The 25,674-nt window shown below is 44.1% G+C and overlaps 3 protein-coding genes across 10 annotated transcripts in view; all 3 read left to right on the forward strand.

Moving 5' to 3' along the window:
• Positions 1–1,104: 1,104 nt before the first annotated feature.
• Positions 1,105–12,047, forward strand: LOC109464543 (organic cation transporter protein-like). Its single transcript, XM_019761545.1, has 10 exons — positions 1,105–1,638; positions 6,182–6,285; positions 7,067–7,221; positions 7,737–7,905; positions 8,515–8,656; positions 9,016–9,116; positions 9,712–9,926; positions 10,430–10,538; positions 10,945–11,151; positions 11,579–12,047. Exons 1-10 carry the CDS (start codon positions 1,273–1,275, stop codon positions 11,673–11,675), a joined length of 1,665 nt encoding a protein of 554 aa, XP_019617104.1. The 5' UTR covers positions 1,105–1,272; the 3' UTR covers positions 11,676–12,047.
• Positions 12,048–14,004: 1,957 nt separating this feature from the next.
• Positions 14,005–16,421, forward strand: LOC109464684 (cuticle collagen dpy-2-like). Of its 2 annotated transcripts, XM_019761732.1 has the most exons (7): positions 14,005–14,256; positions 14,299–14,432; positions 14,652–14,748; positions 15,028–15,155; positions 15,303–15,363; positions 15,531–15,602; positions 15,862–16,421. In XM_019761732.1, exons 1-7 carry the CDS (start codon positions 14,091–14,093, stop codon positions 16,356–16,358), a joined length of 1,155 nt encoding a protein of 384 aa, XP_019617291.1. In that variant the 5' UTR covers positions 14,005–14,090; the 3' UTR covers positions 16,359–16,421. The 2 variants fall into 2 exon arrangements, with proteins under 2 accessions (XP_019617291.1, XP_019617290.1); XM_019761731.1 differs by having other exon boundaries at positions 14,005–14,432.
• Positions 16,422–17,385: 964 nt separating this feature from the next.
• Positions 17,386–25,674, forward strand: part of LOC109464683 (short-chain collagen C4-like) — a 10,613-nt gene continuing 2,324 nt past the window's right edge. For 2 of the 7 annotated variants that reach the window (XM_019761724.1, XM_019761726.1), the window contains exon 1: positions 25,087–25,344. In XM_019761724.1, the coding sequence (XP_019617283.1) occupies positions 25,179–25,344 (166 nt within the window). In that variant the 5' untranslated portion in view covers positions 25,087–25,178. Of the gene's footprint in view, positions 17,825–18,432; positions 18,512–18,748; positions 18,859–18,977; positions 19,039–19,198; positions 19,271–19,399; positions 20,188–20,922; positions 21,293–21,549; positions 21,647–21,815; positions 21,971–22,881; positions 22,943–23,087; positions 23,160–23,320; positions 24,506–25,086; positions 25,373–25,674 lie in introns of those variants that run through there. The other 5 variants (XM_019761728.1, XM_019761727.1, XM_019761729.1 and 2 more) reach the window with 5 other exon arrangements.

Raw genomic sequence — 25,674 nt, forward strand, 5'->3', positions numbered from 1 at the left:
CTGAATAAGGCAATTGTTGTGATATTGACACACACTACTTCACATTAGCACATATAAATTAGCATTTCATACTTTTGGCATTTAAACTACAGAAAGAAGCCCTAAGATGAGACCTTTTTTTCTGGGTGGTACCCTAAAAATCAGCCCAGGACCCTTCCAGTAACGATTTTCTGTCAGAATGTGGGGGATTTTTGTTCCATGAGGGTCAATATACATTGGGATAGTGTGATTTCAACTCAGTATGTAGATAAATGACTAGAATATTGACTTTGAAAAATTAGGTTTCCAAGCCCTAAAAACTGCACTGGATGCGCCTTTAAGGGGATATAACTGTGTTATAAGAGAAAAACACGTCAAAAATATAACACCTCGGCCAGAAATGCCCTCAGCTGTCGCTAGTTTTTCTCACCGCCAACATAACCAGCAGTGGAGGCGAAAACATCAGCCAAACTGTATAGTATTCCAACATGTCAACACTCCGTCCATTTAAACGGACGCGTCGTATACCGTGTGTTTAAGGTTAGGTTACATTGGACAATTGGTCTGAACACTTCAAACTCTACGTGACCTCCTTTTTGCCATTGTTTCCTTGCCGCTGTATGCTTCTCGATAGCCTGGTTACCAAACCTGTTATAGCTTCCTAGTCCTAGTTACATCCTCTCCGCAAATTTGCAAAGAGGATGTAGGGGACTCGGGAAATATTTGCGGAGACGATGTTTTGGTAACCAGGCTAGCTTCTCGCCAAGCAGAGGTTGGTGGGGAAAACTGTGACCTTGCTATCCATACAATCACTACTAAGCGAGATGAAGCCGAAAAGAATAGAAATTAGAAATTTATTTACACTCTTATATGTTTATATGTATGTAATGTATATATGTTTATGTTCATGTTCTGTACCCACGCGACCTGTACTTAGTTCTGTAGAACACAAATGTACAATAAAGGTCTTCATTCATCATATGCCCCTTTTTTCAGTCACTTCCCCAACCAAACCCGCAAAACACGGGGCAACCTCTGCTTGCAGGGTAGTTGTGTATGCTAGGAGAAGCCGGGTGGAAAGGTAATGCAGCTGCGTGTGACGTCAGCCGCCCCGGGACCCAGTCAGCTGATTGAAAAGGCGACATAATAGCTAGACCGGTTCGCACCGGTTTGTGTGGACGGCTCAGTATTTATACCCAGCGGTGCCGGGTATGTTTTGAGCCTGAAGCCGCTCGGCACATCGCCGCTTAGCGCTGACGTGCAGCCTAGCCCGGCTCGCGGCCTCGATAAAAAATGGAGTACGACGCCGCGCTGGAGCACCTCGGCCGCTGCGGCCGCTTCCAAAAAATCACCGCCATCGCTATGTCTCTAGTCGGCATCCCGGCCGGCTTTAACATGGTCGCGATGACTTTCCTGGGAGCCATGACCGACCATCGCTGCCGCCTGCACGAAAACAGCCGGGCGGGCTATGCAGGGAATGCCACCGAAGGACTTAACGCTAGCATACCCTGGGAGAATGTCGGGGGCACCTTGAGACTGAGCCAATGCAATATGTACGTGGATTTAGGAGCTGAAGCCGGGGAGAACGCCACCATAGCGCCTTGCGAGTATGGATGGGTGTACGACCGCAGCCAGTATAGCAGCAGCATCGTTACGGAGGTAACGTTACAGTATTTCCATAATCCTGACAAAGGGAGTCTGGCAAAACAGAAAACAGACAGCGTCTGGCTTGGCAGGTTGAAAATGCAACGTGAGGTCCATACTGAATAGATAGGTAGCATGAAAAAAGGGATATGATCTGTGTGTGGTTTTTGCGAGCTAAAAAATATAGATTTAACGCTTGGTGTCAGGTTTCTTTCACTTGGGCAGACCGCTCTATAATTTGTTCGCCGCCTCTAGGCCACAGCAAGTAATTTTTATGGATGACATCCGCGCGCATAATTGACTTTCGCCTGATTTTGGAAAAAAAAAAAAAACAAGAAATTTTGTTGCCTTTTGACGGTGGTCAACATTCCGAAAATGGACAAAATGGCATGCCTTGCCATGCTGGAACGTGTATGGCAGATAAACATGAAGAGAGGAGACAAGACAAGGCTCTGATTTATTTTTTTACTTTTACTTTGATGCAAAGATGTATTTTGTTCCTTTTATACGTTCCCACGGAATCAAAACCATTTGTACAATGATTGAAATCTTTCCCTTTTTTGTTGTTTTAGTGACAAATTGGTGTTCTGATAGTTGGCAGTAAAGTTAGCACCATATAGGTATCATTTCTTGTTTAATAGGATTTATGATGTCAAAATTTCAAAATATAGAAATCTTGTTTTTTTGGGCCCGCCTTGTTTTTTTTTTCGCCCTCTAGCATTAGATTTGGACTCTGCGGAGGATGTCATCCATGAAATTTACTTACTGTGGCCCTATCTATGCACCGTGCTCTATGCGAAGTCCGATTTAGCCGTGGCAACTCGGTAATGCTTTTTGTATGGTAATAGCTGCATACAGTATACAGTATTATCATACAAAAAGGATTACAGTCATTTACCGAGTCCGATTCCGACTGATCGGTGTAAATGTGGTAAAACCAAGAAGCTTTCATCACATTTGTAGAATGTCCTTGGTAAAACACAATGGGCAAGATAATAAAACACGACAATTGATGGTAAAACGTAGCTATAACTGCGAAGGTTTCTTAAATTATTCATACAGTGTGCTTTGAACGCTGCTCAACCAAAAGTGTTTTACGAGTAACATTAAAATGTTATAGTTCGTTCTGGGCAGTGCGCCATGTTTTTTTCACGCTGACAAATGCCACCGGAAAGGATCCGGACAGGCTGTCTGCGGCTGCTAGCTACTTTTCATGAAAACAACTGCAACCTCGGCCATTATATAGTATTACAGCAGAATTGGGGAAAAATTGTTCTGATTATAGGGTTTCCGTTACAGTTTCTTTGTTCTCCACTTGCCATCGATAATGGCGTAACCACTGGTTAATCAACGGGATATAAACGGCTCTGAATACTAGCATCAGTTGCGGTCGTTGGCATGCTGCCACATGTTAAAAGATCACTGTAATAATGCAATTTAATTCCCTGGCATGCTATCTGTCTTTTGGCCAATTTCTCCTAGCTCTTTCCAGCCGCTTCCGAAGCCTGGTATGTAGAGGCTAGCTGATCAGGGCCGGACATACATCCGCTTTGAGATCAAACATGCACCGTGTTCCTAGAATCCCCTTCGGAGGCCCTTACACATGCACAGCTAAGCACATACATCACGGGGTGGATAAAGCCTTTGTAGATTGAGCAGCAGTACTAGTGCTAGTGCTTGAGGGCCATTGACCTACTTGCTACAGGTTGCAAGAACTAGCTGAAAAAGCGCAGAAATTGTCAACGAGGATTTTTTTGCATTTTATTCATGCTTGATTTACACAAAAATATGTGCAAATTCCTCTAACTGTTTTTCTCTTCTCTCCAAGCAGAGGTTTGGTTTAAAATTCCAGTGCAAAACAAGTAAACACCGATAAAAAAGCCTAAAAACAAGCCAAAAATAACTCAAAATCCTTGCAAAACCACAACCTCCGCTCGGAGAGTAGATTTTCCCTTGCCTCTACCAGGCACCGCGGATAGCTGGAAAAATAGTACAAATTGGCCGAAATAAAGGAATAATATACCAGGGGAGATAGCCGGCCAAAGAAGATCTTCTCTGGCCGGTTACCTCCCCTGGTATATTATTCTACTATTTTTCCAGCGATCCGCGGTGCCTGGTAGAGGCTAGATTTTCCCTGCATGTCAGATATTTTCGAAACGGAAGATCAGTCATGGAAGCGTCAGAGTGTCTGCAATTATCCGTCACGATCGAGGCAAATTGTAATAAAATTACTGGTGCGAATCGATATTTTAGATGCATATCCTCGCATAATTGAGCTGAGAAACTTTTGCACCTGCTCACTTTCAATATAGTTTTACCGTATTTCAATCAGGGAAAAATAAAAGAAAGTCCCATTCGCTGAGATTGTTGCAGTTTTGTGTACAAATAAACAGAAGCAGCTTGAGGTGATGGATCCCACTTCTCCTAGTACAAGTCTCTAGTGCCCTGCACATAGCCCGCTTGCAAAACGGAAAATCTACTAGTAAGAAGACGCGTCTGCAGATACAGTTGAGGTGGCAGTATAAACAGTACCTACTAGTGAAGGCGCGGTCACATTTCCCAATCCGGGGCCCGGTCGGGCAGTCGTATGGAACGAAAATTATGATATAAGACAGCAAAACACAAACAAGTTTTTAAAAATTAACCATGAGCACTATTTGTGTATACTCTTAATACAAATTGTTTATTTTTAGTTCACGCAAACAACCCGGCCGGCTTGGAAATGTGGCCGTGCCCTAAGTTAGAACGTGGGGATGAATATCTTTTCTCACGGAACATTAATTCCTACACCCTGGAATGTAGAAGAATTCCACGGTTCTTAACGCGGGAGGTCACAGAATCGATAACTGGAGGTCGTTTGAACGTTTCTGACTTGATTTAGTCAGGACTAAATTGGGAGGAACTGCGTTAACTTTCGGCAGGGCGCCATTCAGACGGCAGAACCGAAGCAAAAATGATTTAGTGACTCCTCATTGTCTCATGAGAGAGCCCTCTGGTTATAGGTGATTTATTATCTGCCACTGATGTTTCAAGATGGCGATTTTGCTACTCTGAAATTGCATTGGATGGCTTTTTTCCTGATATTTGAAGATATTCATCATTGGCAAATCAAAGATTTGGTGCACTTTTAATAATAATAATAATAATAATAATAATAATAATAATAATAATAATAATAATAATAATAATAATAATAATAATAATAATAATAATAATAATAATAATAATAATAATAATAATAATAATAATAATAATAATAATAATAATAATAATAATAATAATACGTCGAAGAAGGTTAGACATCCAGGTAATAAGATATGCCAAAAAGCAGGTACTCAAGCAACTGGATATGATTTGGGAAATCATAACCAGTTGCTTGAGTAACTGCTTTTTGGCGGATAATAATAATAATAGTTCTATACAGTATTGCATCAGTGCCTCTGTTCTCGTGTCTCCTGCTCCCACCCATACGTTACACATGGACAGGTAACTACTGTAGCTTATCAGAAGAATGCTGTGTTGTTTTGGTTCCGTGACACATCTGTCTCAAACAGGATCTGTAAACAATAATATACTGCTGGGCGTCACAAGGGTTATAATTGTATTCTAAGCAAATCTGGATATGGATTCATGACAATTTCTGGCCAGGAGCGCCGTGACGTCATCTTAAATTTAGAACCCCCAAAATAGACGAAGCGTTCTAGTGCTCTGATTAAACTAATTTAAAGGGGAGGGGCAAAAAATTTAACATCAAAATTTCTCCCTGAAAATTTATATGCCGCCAGGTATCCCAGGTGCAACGCAATTGCGATAGCGTGTCCGCGGTTGTGCTTATAATTCTTCTTTTGTTCAGCTGAAATGAATTATTGGTGTCATATTGATGTGGCTTTGTTGTGTATGTTTGATCCTATTTCTGTCGCACTTGCTACACGCACTGACACGGGGGTTAGTTAAAGGCATCCAATGCAAAATCAGAAAGAGGATATATGTATGCATGATAGTGAAATTTACTGCCATTTCTTGACACACTCTCGTCATTATTCCCTACTTGAAGCGTTTGAAATAGCTCCAAAATAAGCCACGAGTCCTTTTGTTATTTTTGTTACCACCAATAAACAGCTAGAACCAGCCTACGATACGAAATAGGCAACCGTTTTCCGTCAGCGACATCACATTTTTGCCTCACATATCAGTATGCTGCGGTATAGGGTTGATTATAGCTTGTACCAGGCTTGGGGATGCAGCTGGAAAGAGTAGTAATCGGCCAAATAGAGAGATAAGCATGCCAAGGGAGTTTGTCCGTTGAGAGAACATTTCGCCGCACTCCCTTGACATGCTTATCTCTCTATTTGGCCGATTTCTACTCTTTCCAGCCGCCTCCCCAAGCCTGGTAGAGGCTAGGTTCACTTGATTAACTTACTACATAAAAAATACCGGACAATTGACCTAGAAAAATTGCCTTAAATTTGATTTCGGTGTCTTTTAAGTCCGTATGCCAAGTTGTCTAGTAGGTACGATGGATACTGAATGGGAAATTGTATCCTGTGTTTATTTCCAGTTTGACCTGGTGTGTAACAAGGCGTGGCTGACGGAGCTGGCACAGTCCATCTACATGTCCGGGGTGTGTGTGGGCGCCGTGCTGTTTGGAGCCATGGCTGACAGGTCAGATAGCTGTCCGTCTGTGTGTGTTTACCTTCTGGGGAAAAGATATCCTTTCGCGGGAAGGTATTTTTTGGTCGTGTTTGTGTGTTCGCAGCTATAACTCTCGCAAATTTCTTTGATTTTCGCTAAATGATTAGTTATTGGGTTCCAGATGATTTTTTTTGTATCTGCAGTTTCGGCCATTGGAATAAAATAATTTCACACCCCTGTGCTTTATGTGGTGTAGTATCGTCGAAGAACAGTCGTTGTCCACTGCGGAACTAATGAGTGAATGAATGAATGAATGAATGAATGAATGAATGAATGAATGAATGAATGAATGAATGAATGAATGAATGAAGACCTTGTTTGCACATTTCTGCCACATTTGGCTAAGTACAGGTCACAACAAAACAAGATGAATGGACACGATTTAACAGATACAAATGTAACAAACTATCGTTACATAAATTCAACTTCTCCTTGCTCATCAGTTATTGTAGAAATAAAGGTACAGAACTGTTTTTCGATGGGTAGCCTCCTTCGCAGACTTGTTGGAGCGGCGCCGTTTAATTGTGGTGTGGTGGTGTGGGTTTAATACGCAATTTTTACTCGGGCTAAAGGGTTTCTAACGCGGTAGCCGTATTAGATACTCCCTCAGCCGTATTAGATACTCTTTAGCCTGTGTAAAAACTCGCCGCTCCAAGAAGTCTGCGAAGGAGGCTATATACTTCAGTGCTCCTGTGCGAACGTTGGGAAGCCAAGGATAAAATTTTAAATCTTAACGGTAAAACCCCGATAGGTACGGGCGGCGTCCTATCCTGCTGTTATGCCTGATGGTCCAGATCCCGCTCATGTTCGCCGTCGCCTTCGCCACGGATTACGTCACCTTCGTCACTCTTCGGTTCATCATCGGGGCGACGATGAACGGCTTTCTCTACTCGGGCATCGTTATCGGTGAGTCAAAAGTTCTGATGCGCTGTTTTGCGGAAACCCTACTTTTGCGGAATATGCTTGTCTTTAATCATGCTGTTTTGGTTAGGCCATGTTGATATCAATTATATGGATGACATCCTCTTGGAACCCCAAATATGATGCGAGCGTGCGAATAAAAATGTTTGACAAAAAAGTTTGACTTCATTATGAAATGTACGTTGTCATGAAGGTTGAACAAATGACTTAACACACATGGTATGGTATGGCGAATGATGGGCTCTTAATTTTCATTTATAGAATTTCTAGTATCATCTTCCATGATGATGATGATCATCACCATCTTCCAATATTTTTTGCAATTTACTGCATATATTTGTTAATTTTGTAGCCTATAATTAAGCTGGAGAGCTTGCCCAAACGTTAACCACGATAAACTGGAAGCCAGGCTTAAGTATGCTTTGCCATACCACTTAAAAGATTTTAAAAAATTAACTCGTTGAACGCTAACGTCTTCTGTATGTCTCTTTGGTGCCCAGGTACGGAGGTGGTCCACACGTCCATGCGCACCCTGTTCGGCATGTCCGTACCCTTCACCATGGTGATCAGCTACATCCTGCTCGGTGTGCTGGCCTACTTTTTCCGCGACTGGCGGACCCTGCAGCTCGCCATGTCCATCCCGCTCGTCCTCTTCGTGTCCTACTGGTGGTAAAGACATCCTTTTCAAGTTGTCATATTGAGCTTGCATTTAATCCAGAAGAGATTTAAAAGCAGGCAATAAGGCAATAGAAGTAAAATAGCACTTGCCTTTTATCACCGTTTATGAGTTTAAAATGTGTAAATATGCCCAGGGTTTTGTCCTTGTGACAAGAAAGGAGAAGGAAATAATATTGTAGTCTCTATGGACCAGACTTCTTTTGCAGGCTGAATAAATCGTAGAAATCTGCCTAAAAAGGGTAGGTAGCTGGCCATCGACGATCAAATTGGCCGGCTACCTTCTCTCGCCAATTGATACCCTTTTTAGGCAGATTTCTACGATTTATTCAGCCTGCAAAAGAAGTCTCGTGGAGACTAAGAATTTTGCACGGCAGAACATATCGTGAATATGACCCTAAGATACACAAGTGACCTCTGACCCCTCAGAGCCACATGCAAAAGTTTGGAGTCAATCTTTCGGTGCAAATTAGATATCCCAGATTTCCAACACAAAATAAAACAGTAAATCTGGATCAATTGAAACCCTGGTAGTCTGAGATTTAAAAAGAAAAGAACGCCAGATTTAAGAAGAAAAGAAAAGAACCTTGTTGTTGTCCGCAGGTTGGCGCCCGAGTCTCCCCGCTGGCTACTGACCAATCGCAAGTCAGAGGAGGCGAAGGCTGTCATCAGGAAGGCGGCAAAACAAAATGGCGTCGACATCCCGGAGAAAATCTACGAACTCATCGACGAAGCCGGGGGAAAGGTAATACAGTTAAACACTGCATATCTACGTACAAGTGTTGGAACTTGGCATGTTGTTTCATGCATTGTGTGCTGTCTTTGAAAAAACACAACTCCCAACTCCTCTTTCACTTAAGGAGGATTCGTTAACGAATCCCGGGAAAGGATTAGAGAGGAATAGAGTGGGTTTGATGGTCTGCAAGGGACGGCGCAAACAGGAAGAGGAAGTGACGTAAGGATAACCGGCAGGTAAGAACAACAAACAAAAACAACAACAATGCTTTTGCCAATTGTAAACATTGACATACAGTTGGCCTGTATTTCTGCACCACGGAGGACGCCTGACTTGCAAAATGTGTTTCTGTCTTATTGAATCTTTAGGGTTCAGATCCGCATGACTGTGGACCAAGGACCTACACCATGCTGGACCTGCTTCGCACGCCCAAACTGAGGGCCACAACCATACTGATATCCACAAACTGGTGAGCTTTCCTTCCAGACCTCTGTACATACTACTCTTGGAAGCTATCCTCGCTATGTCTGATGTATTACTGCCAACGTTTGTAGTAGTGTTCTCAACGTTGCAATTTCTCTGTTATTTCATCAAACACTCCATGTCATGAGTATATCATGAGATCTTTTGTAACCATTCAAACAGGATTTGGCTTATTTTTTTACGTGATTCAGGCGTTTTATAGGGCTTTTGTTTTCAACGTTATTAGTTTTTTCCTTTAATTCATTTATTATATTGATCTCATACCTTTCATTTCGTGATTAACTTGGGAAGGAGGAGGGCCTAATCTACATGCCCTGAAGGCTTTCTGCCTCCTCCTGCACATTAGCTTATTTTAAGAATTTTGTTTACCTTTTTAATTTATTTTTGATAACTGTGCGAATAAAATACAAACAAAAAATACAACTGTACTGGTATCTTTTTTCCGCCAGCCTTCGGGTGGCAAATGGATACTGTCTTGGCCAATTCGATACTGTCTTGCAGCTACCATAAGACCTGCTTGGAAACTAACTTTTTGTTTTGAAAATTGATCCTGAGATCGAACGCTGCTTGTTTCCGCACAGGTTCGTCCTCTCTGCAGTCTACTATGGTCTATGCGTGGGAACCGCAGCTTTGGCGGGGGACCACTACGTCAACTTCATCACCAGCGCATGCGTGGAACTAGTGGGCGTGTTTGTGGCGTGGTTCACTATGGAGCGGTGCGGGAGGAAGCTGCCCTCCGTGGTCTTCATGCTGCTAGGCGGCTGCGCATGCGCCGCAACTGCTGCTGTACCGCATAGTAAGTACTGAATTTTTTTTTAAATATAGAAATAGGAAACATCACCAGAAGGGTGTTTGCAATACATGTGGTAAGATCATCCTACGTTCACAGCAAAGGACGTCAATAAAGTATGATAACATAGTGATTATGTCAGGAAAATGTTTTTAAAAGTCATCTACTTAAGTTTTTGACATTGAAAAAAACACAAATTAACAGGGTAATTCAATGTCAAAGGTGTCAATTTAGTCCATAACGAGAACATTTTATACAGCAGAACATATCGTGAATATCACTCTGATATACACAAGTGGCCTCTGACCCCTCTTGACCACATGTAAACCTTTTTTTATCGAACCGGACAACCCAAATGTGGCTGAAGTCCTTTTTCAATAAAGTAAACATACTAAATCCCTTACCTATAACATTGAGCTAAAATCATTTCTAAAAATACGGATTATTGGCCTTTGCCCTGTATGGATCAACGTAAGACCCATATCTGAATGTTCGTTTAACCTGTCCAGCGCACGAGATGATCTCTACCGTGCTGGCCATGGTGGGGAGGTTCGGCATCAGCGTCAGCTTCAACGTGTTCTACGTGTACTCTGCAGAGGTCTTCCCTACTGTCGTAAGGTACGTCTTCAGAATTCGAAGTTCTATATGTCTGCAGAAGTCTTCCCCATTGTCGTAAAGTATGTCTTCTATGTCTGCACTGTCGTAACTTGTAAGGTATGTCTTCTATGTCTGCAGAGATCTTCCCTTTGTCGTAAGGCACGTCTTCTATATGCTTGCAGACGTCTCCCCTCTGTCGTAAGGTGCTGGTACGCTTCATATGTTTGTAGAATTTTTCAGCCTGTCGTAAGATACGTCTTCTATGTCTGCAGAAGTCTTCCCTCTGTTGTAAGGCCGTCGTCTCTCTTCTACATCGGGTGATGTCTTCCCCATATATTATATGATAAACAATGTATGTATTCCATGCGCATGGGTACCTGCACTGATTTTCCCATAACCGAACGTTTGTTACGTTTCTCTCCGTTAGAAACATGGGTCTGGGCGTGGCCACCATGTTGGCGCGGGTGGGCGGCATCATCGCGCCGTTCGTGTACCTGCTGGCGGACACCTGGCGGCCCCTCCCCCTGCTCACCTTCGGCCTCGTCTCCATCTTCTCCGGCCTCACCATGCTCTCCATGCCGGAAACGCTCGGCAAGCCGCTACCGAACACCATCGCCTCGGTGGAAAACGTCAGGTAGGGAATATGTTTCATCATCAGTGCTTTGTCAATTCAGAGTTATCAACCAAGAATTGATGTGTTCAAAAACTCGTAGTTTCCAAGAACTACCGTAGAGTGGAACTCGTTCCAGGCCACCAAGCACATCATCACTAGAAAGCTTTTAGAAACAATTCCTGCAATTAAAGGTGCAAAGATTGGTGGTTCGGTGTGATATAGCCAGCTGCCGCCGCGCCGCGTGCCTGCGAAGCTGGTGTGTTACACCGAAGGGCGGTTATACCGACAATACCGATACAGATACGAGATATTCTTTTCCTTGGTTTTCTTCGTCGTATTTATGATTAGAATCGAATAATAGAATAGTCGTAGAGAAGACGGATTCGCTTTTCTTCCTACCACGAAAAACAGAAGTGTATATTTATCTTTACATGTGTTTTTTTTTCAGCAAACCCCCTCCGCCCATACTGGTACCGGACGGAGTGGTGCTCCCGGGCGACACAGACAAACCGCTTATCATCTTCCAGAAACTGACGGTGCTGTAAGGGGACACAAACACCCCCATTACAAAAGCCCCCCACGTCACACATTCAGAACCTTCTCCCGACCACCAACCAACCAACCAAGGTTGGCTGAAGTTCGGGTTCAGTCTGATCAGATTTAGGCCACGCCTACCTTTCTGTTCGAATCGAATAGAACTTATTTGAGGTAAATCTGAGTCAGATTTGACCCCCCCTCCCGAACACTGCTGACCTATTCCCGATGACCAGCCAACTATGGTCGAACCTCCCGTTAACACCCGAATAGAGCCCAACCACAGCCGACCTTGTTCCCGACCTACATCCTATAACTGAGTTCAGCAGTGTTAGGGAAGCCATATTTGACTATATGTGACAGGAACTTATGCTGAGGTCACATTTCCAGACCGGGGCCCGGCTGGGCTGTTTCGATTAACGAAAAATCAATAATCCATACCAATAATATACACAAATAGTTCCCATGACATATATTTTCAACTTTTGTGCTTTGTTGTCTTTAATATCATGCTTTTCGTTCCATCAAACTGCCCGACCGGGCCCCGGTTTGAAAATGTGACCCCAGCACTATTAAAGGGGGGAAGAGGTACAGAGTATAATAAGCTGCAGACCCAAAGGGTTCTGCCATGAAGATATGACATACTGATTCATTACGAAAATGTACAGTCCCACCAGTGAAGTGTACTGTGAAACAGCCCTATAGAACTTCAGTGAAACATGGTAAAAATTCGCCTGCTTTTGCAAGCTTCATTAGTAGACCTCCTAGTGTCTACCTTGTTTGTTGATCTACTTAAGTTCAAATGTGTTCAATGTACAATTTACTTAACAGATGAGTTAAAAAGTGCCATATTGTTCGATGATTTTAGAAAATTATCTTGTCTGGTCGATCGTGAAGAAGACATTGGCATTAATATTTAGTAACATTGGCATTGCTCGCCATACTTAAGCTGCCATAAACGATGTTAGATACGATATTTGTTGAGCATCCAGAAGAAAATGAGATGTAATAAAATTTTATCTGCCACGAAAGTGAAGTGCCATACGATCGGAATTTTTTATTCTGCAACAGATTTCCAGATTGCTTTCTGCCAACAGAATATCAATTGGTGTATGTCAGTGTATTGTCAGTGAACAACCCGAATTGCTGGGATTTAAAAAAAACGTATTATGTGATGATGGTCACTTACCCAATACTACAGTACCATCGAGTCTTTATATTTGCATAACTTATCATGGAAGTTGTTTAGGACGCCACCTTGCGGTTTCAGATGTAACCGCTCTACAAGGCACCGAACGTGCTACATTGCCATACATTCGCATCAGCTCTTGCTCTTTTTTATCGTGAACGATATAGCTTGTCATAATGACAGCCGACAAGTTCGTGTGTTATGTTAACACTTCATACAGTCATTAAGATGACAATCTATATATCGCGCTGTATAATATATATATATGTTATGAATACCCCCATGTGGTGCCATTAGATATACTATTCTTCACGTAAAGAATATAGTATGCGTATCACTTGCGTGTAAAATACCACCGATGTATAAACGTAACTTGTGGTTGTCTTGTTGCAATTCCGTTGTAGATACTTACATGTAGATATGTTGATATGTGTCTAGTAACATCTGCATTATTTTTCAGTTGTTATATATATATATATATATATATATATATATATACTGTAATAAGAAATAAACAGTGAAAGCTACACAAATGGTATTGAAGTCTTATGTATTTGCTACTGAACTGTGAATCCTTTGTTTAGTAAATGCTTAAATCTTGTTTTCCAGATTGTATGATAGACATAGACAAAGTGTTAGCGTAGGATAGATAAACTGATATGTATAGTCATATACATCTACACATAACGTTACATATCCTCAACACTGAATAACAAAGTGAATTGTTGGGCCAGATAGATATAGGACCTAAAGCAATCTGAGGTGGTTACAGAACACAGTTCTAGACTTTTGCTAGCATATGTACAGTACATAGCACACCGGTACCTTTCACATTAAAGAAGCTAATGTAAAGAAGAAACTGAGGTAGATACATCGGAATTGAGTTGAGGCGTTAAGACCCTATGGATTCTTGCAAGCCCCCCCCCCCCCCAAGAGAAGACAATATGCTTTCATTCAAGCCATGTGAATGGGACTTTGTTTTTTCAACAAAAGAGAATGCTGTTCCTTTCAACTTGTCTTGAAGTTGTACACATATCAATTTACAGGACGTTAAAGACCCTGAACCAATGAGGGACAAGTACTGAATAGAAACGCTCAATGCCTAAAAATAGAGCATGTTAGGCGCAGCAGGTTTTTCCCGCAAGCTTTTACTTCCTTGACAGTTTGAAGTTCAGCGTGCTTGCTCTAAGAGTTTCTAAAAAAAACTGAGTTAAAGTAAACGGCCGACTAAACAAGAATGACTGCAGAGAAGCAAAGTCCGTTCCTGTCCGGTGGACCGACCCGCCGGGACCGTCTCCCCGTGTTGGTCGGGCCGCTGGTCGGCGTCCTGGCCGCCCTGGTGTGCGTGATCAGCGTGCTGACAGGGGTGGTGGTGGTGCACAACATGCAGCAGGAGCTGACAGGTGTGAAGCAGGAGCTGACAGGTGTGAAGCAGGAGCTGACAGGTGTGAAGCGGGAGTTATCAGTCCTGCAGACCGAGAACACCGGACTGAGGGAGCGGCTGGTGGCAGTGGAGAACCTGCTGGATGCCGGTACTCTTGCTGGGCACTACCGGCCGCGGACTGTTGACGAATCGGAGGTATATCTATACTTTATTATGTGTTCTTTCAAATCTAACGTTAATATTACATTCCTCTCTTGTCTTTCTCTTCTTTCTCAGCGACATCCCAGCTAAATCTCTTTTCGTAAGTGCCTCTCTTGCACCTAAAGACGAATAGATAAAGAGTAACAGATTATAGTGTGTATATACAAGGCTATAGTTTCCCCCGCCATTAAAACAACAGAATGTTTACAACAGGAAGGTGGGGGTTTGGGTGCGGAGGTCGTCAGTACGAGTCAGGATGACGCGGTGCGAGTTAAGAGACAAGCTATCGGCTCTTCTGGGCTGTTCGACCGTGAGTATTAAATCTAAATCTGCTACAATTGATCACTAAAAATACTATTTATGCATGCAAGTCCACAATGCGTGAATCCAGGAGAAAAAGTAACACAATGACAATGTTTCATTTCAAATCGTGTTCTAGTTCAGCAATATTCCCAGGTGACTTTTTTTTTTACATTCCTCCTGAGTCAGTCTATTCAGTTAGAACAGCGCTAGTTAAACACAGGGGCTGACTGTGCTTGCAGTGAGATTGGTCTGTCCTTCAAAAAAATGAACATGCGTTTTCTCCCAGGCTGTGCTCAAGGTCCCCCTGGGCGAGACGGTCGGGATGGACCAGCCGGACAGCCCGGGACGGACGGACAGCCCGGGCGGGACGGACGGGATGGCGTTCAAGGTGTGGCAGGACCTGTGGGCTTGCAGGTTTGCAGATACCCGTTGTTTATACTAAGGTTTTGTTACCATTATATGTAGACATTGTAGCAACCAGAAACATATGTTCAAACATACATATCACTCAGCATCCTGTTATACTGACATGTTTTTCCATGTATATCCTCACCATGGCAGGGTCCACCCGGGGACAAGGGAGACACAGGACCACCGGGAAGAGACGGGGCGACAGGCGCAGGTAACAACTTTTTCATCTTTGTCAATCAAATATATTCTTCATACTTTCATATTTTGCCTGCTACGCCCGATCCACATATAAACGTATATATAATTTTGATATTAAATGGTTATTGTTACATTGAATTCATGTGTCGCTTCTTTATCATTTTATAATAAATTTTTCAGGAGGAAGTGTGTACATCCGATGGGGGAGGAAGACTTGCGCTGATAACGGCGGAGCAGAGTTGGTGTACTCGGGTAAGATGTCTTTGTTGAATACAAACGGCTTGCGTGGTGCTACCTTTTCTTAGCTGCATCACAGCGCCAGTTCAAATTCCATGAACATAATTGACAGATGGTCTATGTCTGTAGCTATAGTGTGGGAAACATTATACATTGATTTCAGGTGTTGCAGGAGGCACACGTTTCACCGCATTCTTATTAATAGTACATGATGATGTTGATGACTTGCTTGCTTCATCGTTTTCGCTTGACATTTTTGAGTACATCTATTCAGGTGTGGCTGGAGGTGAATGGTACGGCCACACAGGCGGCGGGACCAACTACCAGTGTCTGCCGACCGACCCACAGTGGGGACGGTACCAAGATGGACTCCAAGGGAACAAGGCTTACATGTACAGCGCTGAGTACGAGTTGAACACAAACTACCCGTTCGGCTCCTTCTCCCTTCTCAATAACAACGTCCCGTGTGCGGTCTGCTACGTCCCAACCCGCGGCAGTAAGTTAATGATCCCCGCCCGTAACACCTGTTTTAGCGGCTGGACCCGCGAGTACCATGGTTACCTCATGACTGAATACCACATCCACCAAAGTGCTAAAGAGTTCGTCTGTGTGGATGAACAGCCTGAGGCTGAGGCTGTACCGGGCGGGCGGGAAAACCAGGACGGAGCGCTGTTCTACCCCGTGGAAGCCCGCTGTGGGTCGCTGCCGTGTTCCCTCCCTGGCCAGTACGTTGAAGGGAGGGAACTCACCTGTGTCGTCTGCACAAAGTAGACCATTATTATTGTACGTAACGTGTTGGGTATTTTTGTACAATAAAGGTCTTTATTTCATTAATGAATTCTGTGAATTAGTGTCACTCTTGTCGTTCCTAGAAATGAGGTATTGACATTAATTTATTTGGACTGTCCGTCCTTGCTAGACAAAATACACTTATTGACTGTGACTTTGATAAAATTTTCTCCCTTTTGGGAAAGGATTGGGATTATTTTTGTATAATCACTGCTTTATGATTTTCAGTGATGGGTGGAGAATAATCGAATTTAGCTTACTTGTACTTGGGCTAAACGCGGATAGAGGATACTATGAGAGTTTTTGACATCGATGCAAATAAAAAGTACGCCTTGTATTTACTAAATGAGGAATGTCAAATACCATGTTGCTGTGTTCTGTTGGACATATACTATGTGCTGTAACCATGGGTATGGATGACTATGACTGTGTAGATATATCAGTATTTACTGTTAGAGGTCAACGTCCTGTGCTTGCAGGTATTTCTCTGCCTGTCTTGTTTTGTATCTACTATTTACCGTCACATAGTGAATATCCTGAGTCTAATTCTGAGATTTCAGGAAAACGTGTGATGCTCTAGGTTAACGTTTACCTCAGATTCTGACGTATACCTTTGGATCTTTTGTGAAAGAAAAATGTAAAAGAAATATACACACATTGCCCCATTTATTATTGATTTGTGAGTCTTTGTATTGTTTTTGTTCTGTCTGTAAGCCTTGCTTGGTAGTGTATTTTCCACAGCGCCTTTTTGAACCCGATAGAACGTTGACCTTTAAGACACGCAGGTTGCGCAACAAGTATGTTTGCCTATAGCTAGCATCACCTTCCTTCACAGACAGGGACGAGGTAAACTGTCAATCACATTCTGACCAATGAGAATGTGTGATGGTGATGTCAGCCGTCAGATATTTTTCCCATCGACGTTTTCTTCTAGGAACGTTTGTACAACGGTTGAGTAAAGCCTGTAAACATGCCATATCAACTTACAGGAAGTAAAAACACTGAACCAATGAGAACCAAGCATGATACGTAAGAAGTCCTGAAATAAAACTTGGTTCGTGTTGTTTTTCTCGACATTTTAGTTCCTTGTGAGTCTACAACTGCGAGCATTCAGAACTCAGAGCGACTTGGTAACCGTTCAACAGTCGTGGATAAAGTGTTGATAGCCTAAAAGTGGGGAAAACATGACTCCCGAGAAGCAGAGTCCGTTCCTGTCCGGTGGACCGACCCGCCGGGACCGTCTCCCCGTGTTGGTCGGGCCGCTGGTCGGCGTCCTGGCCGCCCTGGTGTGCGGGATCAGCGTGCTGACGGGGGTGGTGGTGGTGCACAACATGCAGCAGGAGCTGACAGGTGTGAAGCGGGAGCTGACCGCTGCTAGAGAACGTCTGGCTGTTCTAGAGAGCCTCCATGGCTTTACCGGCGGGGAGGTGGCCGACGATCTGTCTCAGGCGAGTACGCCTAACCTTTCAACATTATCCCTAATCTCCAAGCAGATTTTTCGGTGGCAAGACAGTATCCATTGGCCAGAGGAGTGTCCATTAACTTCGGTGGCTAATGGACACTCCTCTGGCCAATGGATACTGTCTTGCCACCGAAAGATCTGCTTGGAGATTACATTATCCCCCGTACCAGATATCGTCATTTGTAAAATTTACTCTGTGCTCATTGTTGGATCGCCATCCTCGTCACTCTAACGGCGATGGTATGAGCTGGTTCAAAACAGTCGCCGAGGTGACGGCGATCATGGCGCTCTCAGCACGCTCCCATGGCGATCCTGGCGATCTTTCTGCGCTCTCTTCGCGCTCAGGCCAATTTCAGGGCGCAGAGAAAGCGTCATGAAAGCCGTCCTATTTGAATGGGGGCGTAATACACTCAACCGTGACTGTTGTTGTACTAGTCTAGCCCCATTCAATTGTATGTAACTTAATGTCCGCTCTTTGCATTGTGTACTCGTAACACGCGTGCTTTTTATTTGTCCCTAGTCTAACACTTAACTATATTGATTGGCAATTTAACGAGCAGTCAGTACATTGCTGTCGTTTGCCGTTTTAAACAGAATGATGGCTTAATGATGCCAGACGACGGAGACCATGGTTCCGTGCGAGTGAAGAGAGACGGGCCGGTGTTGGGTGGACGTGAGTGTCGGGATATCTTGCTCGTACTAGTACATCTGTACAAATACTCTGCTCGTGTGTATGACTGGTAAATACACTTTAAAATAATAGAACATAACAACTGGCCGTAGTGAAAATGGTGATGGAAATTCAAGTTCATTTTCATGTTTATCAAGATATTCTCGGCCTAATCAAAAGATCTCAAATAAAATTCTCAATGATACGGTCTCAACTCACAACTTTTGTTGTACATCGCAGTTTGCCAGCAGGGACCGCCTGGCCCCGCGGGAAGGGACGGGGTAGCCGGGCGGGACGGAAGGGACGGAGTCCCAGGCTCGGCAGGGCCAACCGGACCGGTCGGCTTACAGGTACGAAACTTATCCTGGTTTCAATTTAACGTTAGATGTACACCATATCAATAATAGCAAAAAAAGTATTTATGTGTGTAAAATACTGACAAGATTGTACTTATTGATCACCTTGGCAGGGTCCACCCGGGGACAAGGGAGACACAGGACTGCCGGGAAGAGACGGGGAGCCAGGCGCAGGTAGCAACTTTTTCATCTTTGTCAATAAAATATATACGTAGTACTTTAATACTTTAACATTTTAATCAACCAATCTGCCTGGTTACAATCCACGTTCATGTAGATATAGTATTTGATTTTTCCTGTAATGTACGTCTTCTTTTTGATATACTTTCTTCAGGAGGAAGTGTGTACATCCGATGGGGGAGGAAGACTTGTGCTAATAACACCGAAGCAGAGTTGGTGTACTCAGGTAAGATGTCTTTGTTGAAGACAGACAGCTTGTGTGGTGGTACATTTTCGTGGCTTTCTTTGACAATTTGATAAAGGTTTTGAATATGTCTGCGGACTCTTAAGACTGGGAAACCTTGTATGATTTCAGGTGTTGCGGGAGGCACACATTACACTCAGTCAGGCGGCGGGACCAACTACCAGTGTCTGCCGACCGACCCACAGTGGGGACGGTACCAAGATGGAGTCCAGGGGTGGAAGGCTTACATGTACGGCGCTGAGTACGACTTGAACACAAACGCTCCGTTTGACTCCTCATTCGACAACCATGACGTCCCGTGTGCGGTCTGCTACGTCCCAACCCGCGGCAGTAAGTTAATGATCCCCGCCCGTAACACCTGTTATAGCGGCTGGACCCGCGAGTACCATGGCTACCTCATGGCTGGTTACTACGGCCACCACGGGTCTAAAGAGTACGTCTGTGTGGATGAACAACTTGAGACCCTACCGGGCGGACACGCAACCCGCCACGAGGCGCTGTTCTACCCCGTGGAAGCCCGCTGTGGGTCCCTGCCGTGTCCCAACTACGTTGAAGGGAGGGAACTCACCTGTGTCGTCTGCACCAAGTAGACCATCAATGACACATCCATTCTGCTATCACTTTTCTACTTTTAAGGTTTGGCTACAAGCACACAAGCGTGTGTAATTTAATTTTCATTGTATTGTAACCGCAATGTAATATTCTTTGAAGTTGTGCAGATATCAGACGGCTCAGAACTGCTTTGCGATTTCTTATGGTTTGACTACACTTACCTAATAAGCTACTTAAAGTAGAATGATCGAAGTTTCAATCCTGCATATCATAATAGTTTGTTGCTTTTCCAGATTTGATATGGCTTCAAGTTGACTACTTGTAAAAGTCACCCCTCTCCTTTAGATGTTGCATTGGCATCTAGTTGTATGTTGTGACGTACGTATTCAGTTCCAGTGGTTGACGACATAGCCAACTTCAACTGTGTATTGTTTTGGTTTTCTCAATAAACAATTACCAGGTGTGGGAATTATGATTGAACGTTTCTCATTGTCTACATGTAGTATCTAAGGCATGTATTCGTAAATTTTGAAAGGTTACCATTTTTTGGGTGTTTGCATCCGTATCTTTATAGCCGACATAACCGCCCTTCGGCGTAACACACTAGCTGTGTGTGTGTTTGTGTGTGTGTATGTATGTGTGGTGTGTGTGTGTGTTTGTGTTTGTGTGTGTGTGTGTGGTGTGTCACAGTGTGTGTGTTTGTGTGAGTGTTTGTGTGTGTGTGTGTATGTGTGTGTGTGTGAAAGAGAAGAGAAAGATGTATTGTATTCTGGAGTGGAACTGAGTTGTGGCGTTAAGACCACATGGATTCCTACCCCCCCCCCACCACACACACACGAGCACTGAACTTTACCTTAAGAGAAGACGATATGCTGCCAATCAAGCCATGTCAATGAGACTTTGTTTTTTCAACAAATGAGAACGCTGTTCCTTTCAACTTGTTTTGAGGTTGTAAACATATCAATATACAGGACGTTAAAGACCCTGAACCAATGAGGGACAAGTACTGAATAGAAACGCTCAATGACTAAAAATAGAGCATGTTACGTGCAGGTTTTTCCCGCAAGCTTTTACTTCCTTGACAGTTTGAAATTCAAGGTGTTTGCTTTATGAGTTTAAAAAACTGAGTTAAAGTAAACGGCCGACTAAACAAGAATGACTGCAGAGAAGAGTCCGTTCCTGTCCGGTGGACCGACCCGCCGGGACCGTCTCCCCGTGTTGGTCGGGCCGCTGGTCGGCGTCCTGGCCGCCCTGGTGTGCGGGATCAGCGTACTGACGGGGGTGGTGGTGGTGCACAACATGCAGCAGGAGCTGACAGGTGTGAAGCGGGAGTTATCAGTCCTGCAGACCGAGAACACCGGACTGAGGGAGCGGCTGGTGGCGGTGGAGAACCTGCTGGATGCCGGTACCCTTGCTGGGCACGACCGACCGCGGACTGTCGACGAATCGGCGGTGTGTTTCTATACTTATATGTTTCAGCCTGGGAAATCTTGTATGTTTTTTTCTTTCAAATCTAACGTTAATTTCACGTTAAATTATTACCTGCATCTCTTGTCTTTCTCTCCTTTCCCAGCGACATCCAAGCTAAATCTGTCTTTGTAAGTGCCTCTCTTGCACCTTAAGACGAATAGATTATACTGTGTATATACACTATAGCGCTTAACCCCCAACCCGCCCCCGCCATTAAAACAACAGAATGTTCATAACAGGAAGGTGGAGGTTTGGGTGCGGAGGTCGTCAGTACGAGTCAGGATGACGCGGTGCGAGTCAAGAGACAGGCTATCAGCTCCTCTGGGCTGTTCGACCGTGAGTATTAACCCTTGAGTTTAACCCAAAAATACCATCCATGCATGTTCAATAATAGCTCAATGCGACGTTTTTTTTACATTCCTCGAGAGTCATTCTATGCAATCGGCAGGCTGTTCTTGTATCCTTCACGGATATGATGAAAAATTGAACATGCGTTTCCTCCTAGGCTGCGCTCAAGGTCAGCCTGGGCGAGACGGACGGGATGGACCAGCCGGACAGCCCGGACAGGACGGACAGCCCGGAACGGCGGGACAACCCGGGCGGGACGGACGGGATGGCATTCAAGGTGTGGCTGGACCAGCGGGACCTGTCGGCTTGCAGGTTTGCAAATCGCTGTTTTTTTTTTGTTTGTTTATCGCTAAATGGTCGTTATCATTATGTATATATTTGTAAGTTACCAGAAACGCCAAGATCAGTGGAAACATGTATATCGCTCATCATCCTCTATCTTGTCCTGACATGGTTGTCCATGTATATGTCACAGGGGAGATTGGAATCCAGGGGGATCCGGAATCCTCCTAGGGGAGATTGGAATCCCTATCTCCCCTAGGGGAGATTAGAATCCCTATTTCCCCTAGGAGAATCTGGAATCCTCCTAGGGGAGATAGGGATCCCAATCTCCCCTAGGGGAGACTGGAATCCTCCTACGGGAATCTGGAATCCTCCTAGGAAAGATTGGAGTCCTGATATTCAGATCCCAATTCAGTAGTAGAAATACTAGAACTCATAGATTGAATCATTTCACACCTAAACCAATCTGTAGAATTCTGCTTTCTGCTGCTGTACATCCTCCGCCATCATTTGATCAGTATGCTGTCACTTTGACTGGCTTGGTAGGGGGAAACAATCCCTTATATACCAAGTCACTAACAAACTGGAAAAACTGGTTTTTGCGTCACTATCTCACAATGGCGTGATTCAAATATCTGAGTCTGATTTACATATTCACTTACCTATGCTGAAATTGATTGAAAGTTTAGGTGTGAAAAAACTCAGTCTATTTTCCCAAGCATTTTGATGCAATCAGAATTTCTCCTTTTAAGATTGGAGATTGTCCTGTAAGAATCCCCACTTGTCCTAGGGCAAATTGGAATTCCAGATTCTCCTAGGGGAAATAGGGATTCCAATCTCCCCTAGGGGAGATAGGGATTCCAATCTCCCCTAGGAGGATTCCGGATCCCCCTGGATTCCAATCTCCCCTGTGACATATACGTATATCCTCACCATGGCAGGGTCCACCCGGGGACAAGGGAGACACAGGACCGCCGGGAAGAGACAGGGCGCCAGGCGCAGGTAACAACTTTTTCATCTTTGTCAATCAAATATATACGTAGTACTTTAACATTTAATCTGCCTGGCTACGATCCACGTTGATATAGATATAGTTTTTTTTATTTTTCCTGTTATACACGTCTTCTTTTTGATATACTTTCTTCAGGAGGAAGTGTGTACATCCGATGGGGGAGGACGACTTGCGCTGATAACGGCGGAGCAGAGTTGGTGTACTCCGGTAAGATGTCTTTGTTGAAGACAGACGGCTTGCGTGGTGCTACATTTTCCTGGCTTCCTTGCAGTGCCAGTGCGTTATTTCCATAACAAATTTGACAAGTTGATAAAGATTTTGACTATGTCTCTGGACTCTTAAGACTGGGAAAGCTTGTATGATTTCAGGTGTTGCGGGAGGCACACATTACACTCAGTCAGGCGGCGGGACCAACTACCAGTGTCTGCCGACCGACCCACAGTGGGGACGGTACCAAGATGGAGTCCAGGGGTGGAAGGCTTACATGTACGGCGCTGAGTACGACTTGAACACAAACGCTCCGTTTGACTCCTCATTCGACAACCACGACGTCCCGTGTGCGGTCTGCTACGTCCCAACCCGCGGCAGTAAGTTAATGATCCCCGCCCGTAACACCTGTTATAGTGGCTGGACCCGCGAGTACCATGGTTACCTCATGGCAAGTCACTACAGCCACGCCGGGTCTAAAGAGTACGTCTGTGTGGATGAGCAGCCTGAGGCCGTACCGGGCGCACACGCTAACCATAACGGAGCGCTGTTCTACCCCGTGGAAGCCCGCTGTGGGTCCCTGCCGTGTTCCCCCCATGGCCACTACGTGGAAGGGAGGGAACTCACCTGTGTCGTCTGCACCAAGTAGACCATTAATGACACACCCGGAAATATTGTTACCTTTCTAATATGCCCCTGTTTTTCTGCCCCGTTTTCCTGCTATGCCCACCAATGGGTTTGGGTAGTGACAGAAAAAAAAAAAAACCGGGGCATATTATAAAGGTAACAATCTTTCCTACCAACCTCTGCTTGGAGAGTAAAGATTTCCATTGTGTCAAATTTAGGCCGACATTGATTCTTTTTTCGATGTGGTTAGTTCGTGTTTGCCTCTAACGTTAAGATTTCAAAGTTTGATGTGACGATTTTCATGTCACTAATATGAGGGCAGTTTTAACAGGTCCTAAGAGGAATATCAAATTCTGTGTGGTTTAGATTTGTGGTGTATTTGTATATTCCCTTTATCCATCACCAGAACAATTGTTATTTCTGTTTAGTGAGGGGCAGCAGTTACTACATGTACTTTGCGAAAGCTTTAGAAATAGCCCAGACGAAATGTTGTGTAATTCAATGGTATGGTAACCACAATATCATATTCCCCTAAGTTTCGCGGATGTTAATCGAAGACTCATATGACTTCTTTATTTGCTGTGAGTTGGCTAAAAGCACACCATAAGCTACTTGTAGTGAAATCAAGTCTCAGTCCTGCATATAATAATAGTTTATTGCTTTGCCTGATTTGAGATGGCTTCAAGCTGAAATAAATCGTGACTACATGTAACAGTCAATTCCCCTCCAGCTGTTGGTATCTTTGTATGTCTTTTGACGTCTTTAGTTCCAGTGGTTGACGACATAGTCAACTTCAACTGTGTATTGTTTGGGTGGTTCAGATGTATAGTAATATCAATAATGTCAGTCAGGTCTTACGCAGTTTGTACATGTACAAAACTTGTGTGTTACGCCTAAAGTCGGATTACTGGTTATGCGAAACAAACAAACAAACAAACAGAGCACAGTCCTAGACTTTTGCTAGCGTGTGTACAATACATAGCAGAACTTTAAAGAATATGTTAAGAAGAAACTGAGGTAGAGAGATTGATATTATGGATTCCTGCAAGCAACCGCCCCCCCCCTCCAGGCTAATGAACTTTGGCTTAAAACGATATGCTTTCAATCAAGCCATGTGAATGGGACTTTGTTTTTATTTTCAACAAATGAGAATGCTGTTCCTTTCAATTTGTCTTGAGGTTGTAAACATATCAATTTACATGACGTTAAAGACCCTGAACCAATGGGGACAAGTACTGAATAGAAGCGCTCAATGCCTAAAAATAGAGCATGTTACGCGCAGCAGGTTTTTCTCGCAAGCTTTTACTTCCTTGACAGGTTGAAATTCAGCGTGCTTGCTCTAAGAGTTTGTTAAAAAAAACTGAGTTAAAGTGAACGGCCGACTAAACAAGAATGACTGCGGAGAAGCAGAGTCCGTTCCTGTCCGGTGGACCGACCCGACGGGACCGTCTCCCCGTGTTGGTCGGGCCGCTGGTCGGCGTCCTGGCCGCCCTGGTGTGCGGGATCAGCGTGCTGACGGGGGTGGTGGTGGTGCACAACATGCAGCAGGAGCTGACAGGTGTGAAGCAGGAGCTGACAGGAGTGAAGCAGGAGCTGACAGGTGTGAAGCGGGAGTTATCAGTCCTGCAGACCGAGAACACCGGACTGAGGGAGCGGCTGGTGGCGGTGGAGAACCTGCTGGATGCCGGTACTCTTGCTGGGCACGACCGGCCGCGGACTGTCGACGAGTCGGAGGTGTGTTTCTATACTTATATGTTTCAGCCTGGGAAACCTTGTATGTTTTTCTTCAAATCTAACCTTAATTTCACGTTAAATTATTACCTGCTTCTTTGTCTATCTCTCCTTTCCCAGCGACATCCAAGCTAAATCTGTCTTTGTAAGTGCCTCT

Source organism: Branchiostoma belcheri, unplaced genomic scaffold, assembly GCF_001625305.1.
Source record: "Branchiostoma belcheri isolate BF01 breed outbred unplaced genomic scaffold, Haploidv18h27 scaffold14, whole genome shotgun sequence".
Taxonomy (NCBI): domain Eukaryota; kingdom Metazoa; phylum Chordata; class Leptocardii; order Amphioxiformes; family Branchiostomatidae; genus Branchiostoma; species Branchiostoma belcheri.

What these genes read in the sequence shown, in the direction of transcription:
- LOC109464543 (XM_019761545.1), top strand. Translation starts at nt 1,273, where the DNA reads ATGGAGTACGACGCCGCGCTGGAGCACCTCGGCCGCTGCGGCCGCTTC. An exon ending in TCGACGAAGCCGGGGGAAAG is followed by an intron (nt 8,657 to 9,015) that starts GTAATACAGTTA and finishes TTGAATCTTTAG; the next exon opens with GGTTCAGATCCGCATGACTG. An exon ending in GCCTCGGTGGAAAACGTCAG is followed by an intron (nt 11,152 to 11,578) that starts GTAGGGAATATG and finishes TTTTTTTTTCAG; the next exon opens with CAAACCCCCTCCGCCCATAC.
- LOC109464684 (XM_019761731.1), top strand. Translation starts at nt 14,091, where the DNA reads ATGACTGCAGAGAAGCAAAGTCCGTTCCTGTCCGGTGGACCGACCCGC. An exon ending in AGACGGGGCGACAGGCGCAG is followed by an intron (nt 15,364 to 15,530) that starts GTAACAACTTTT and finishes TAAATTTTTCAG; the next exon opens with GAGGAAGTGTGTACATCCGA. An exon ending in AGCAGAGTTGGTGTACTCGG is followed by an intron (nt 15,603 to 15,861) that starts GTAAGATGTCTT and finishes ACATCTATTCAG; the next exon opens with GTGTGGCTGGAGGTGAATGG.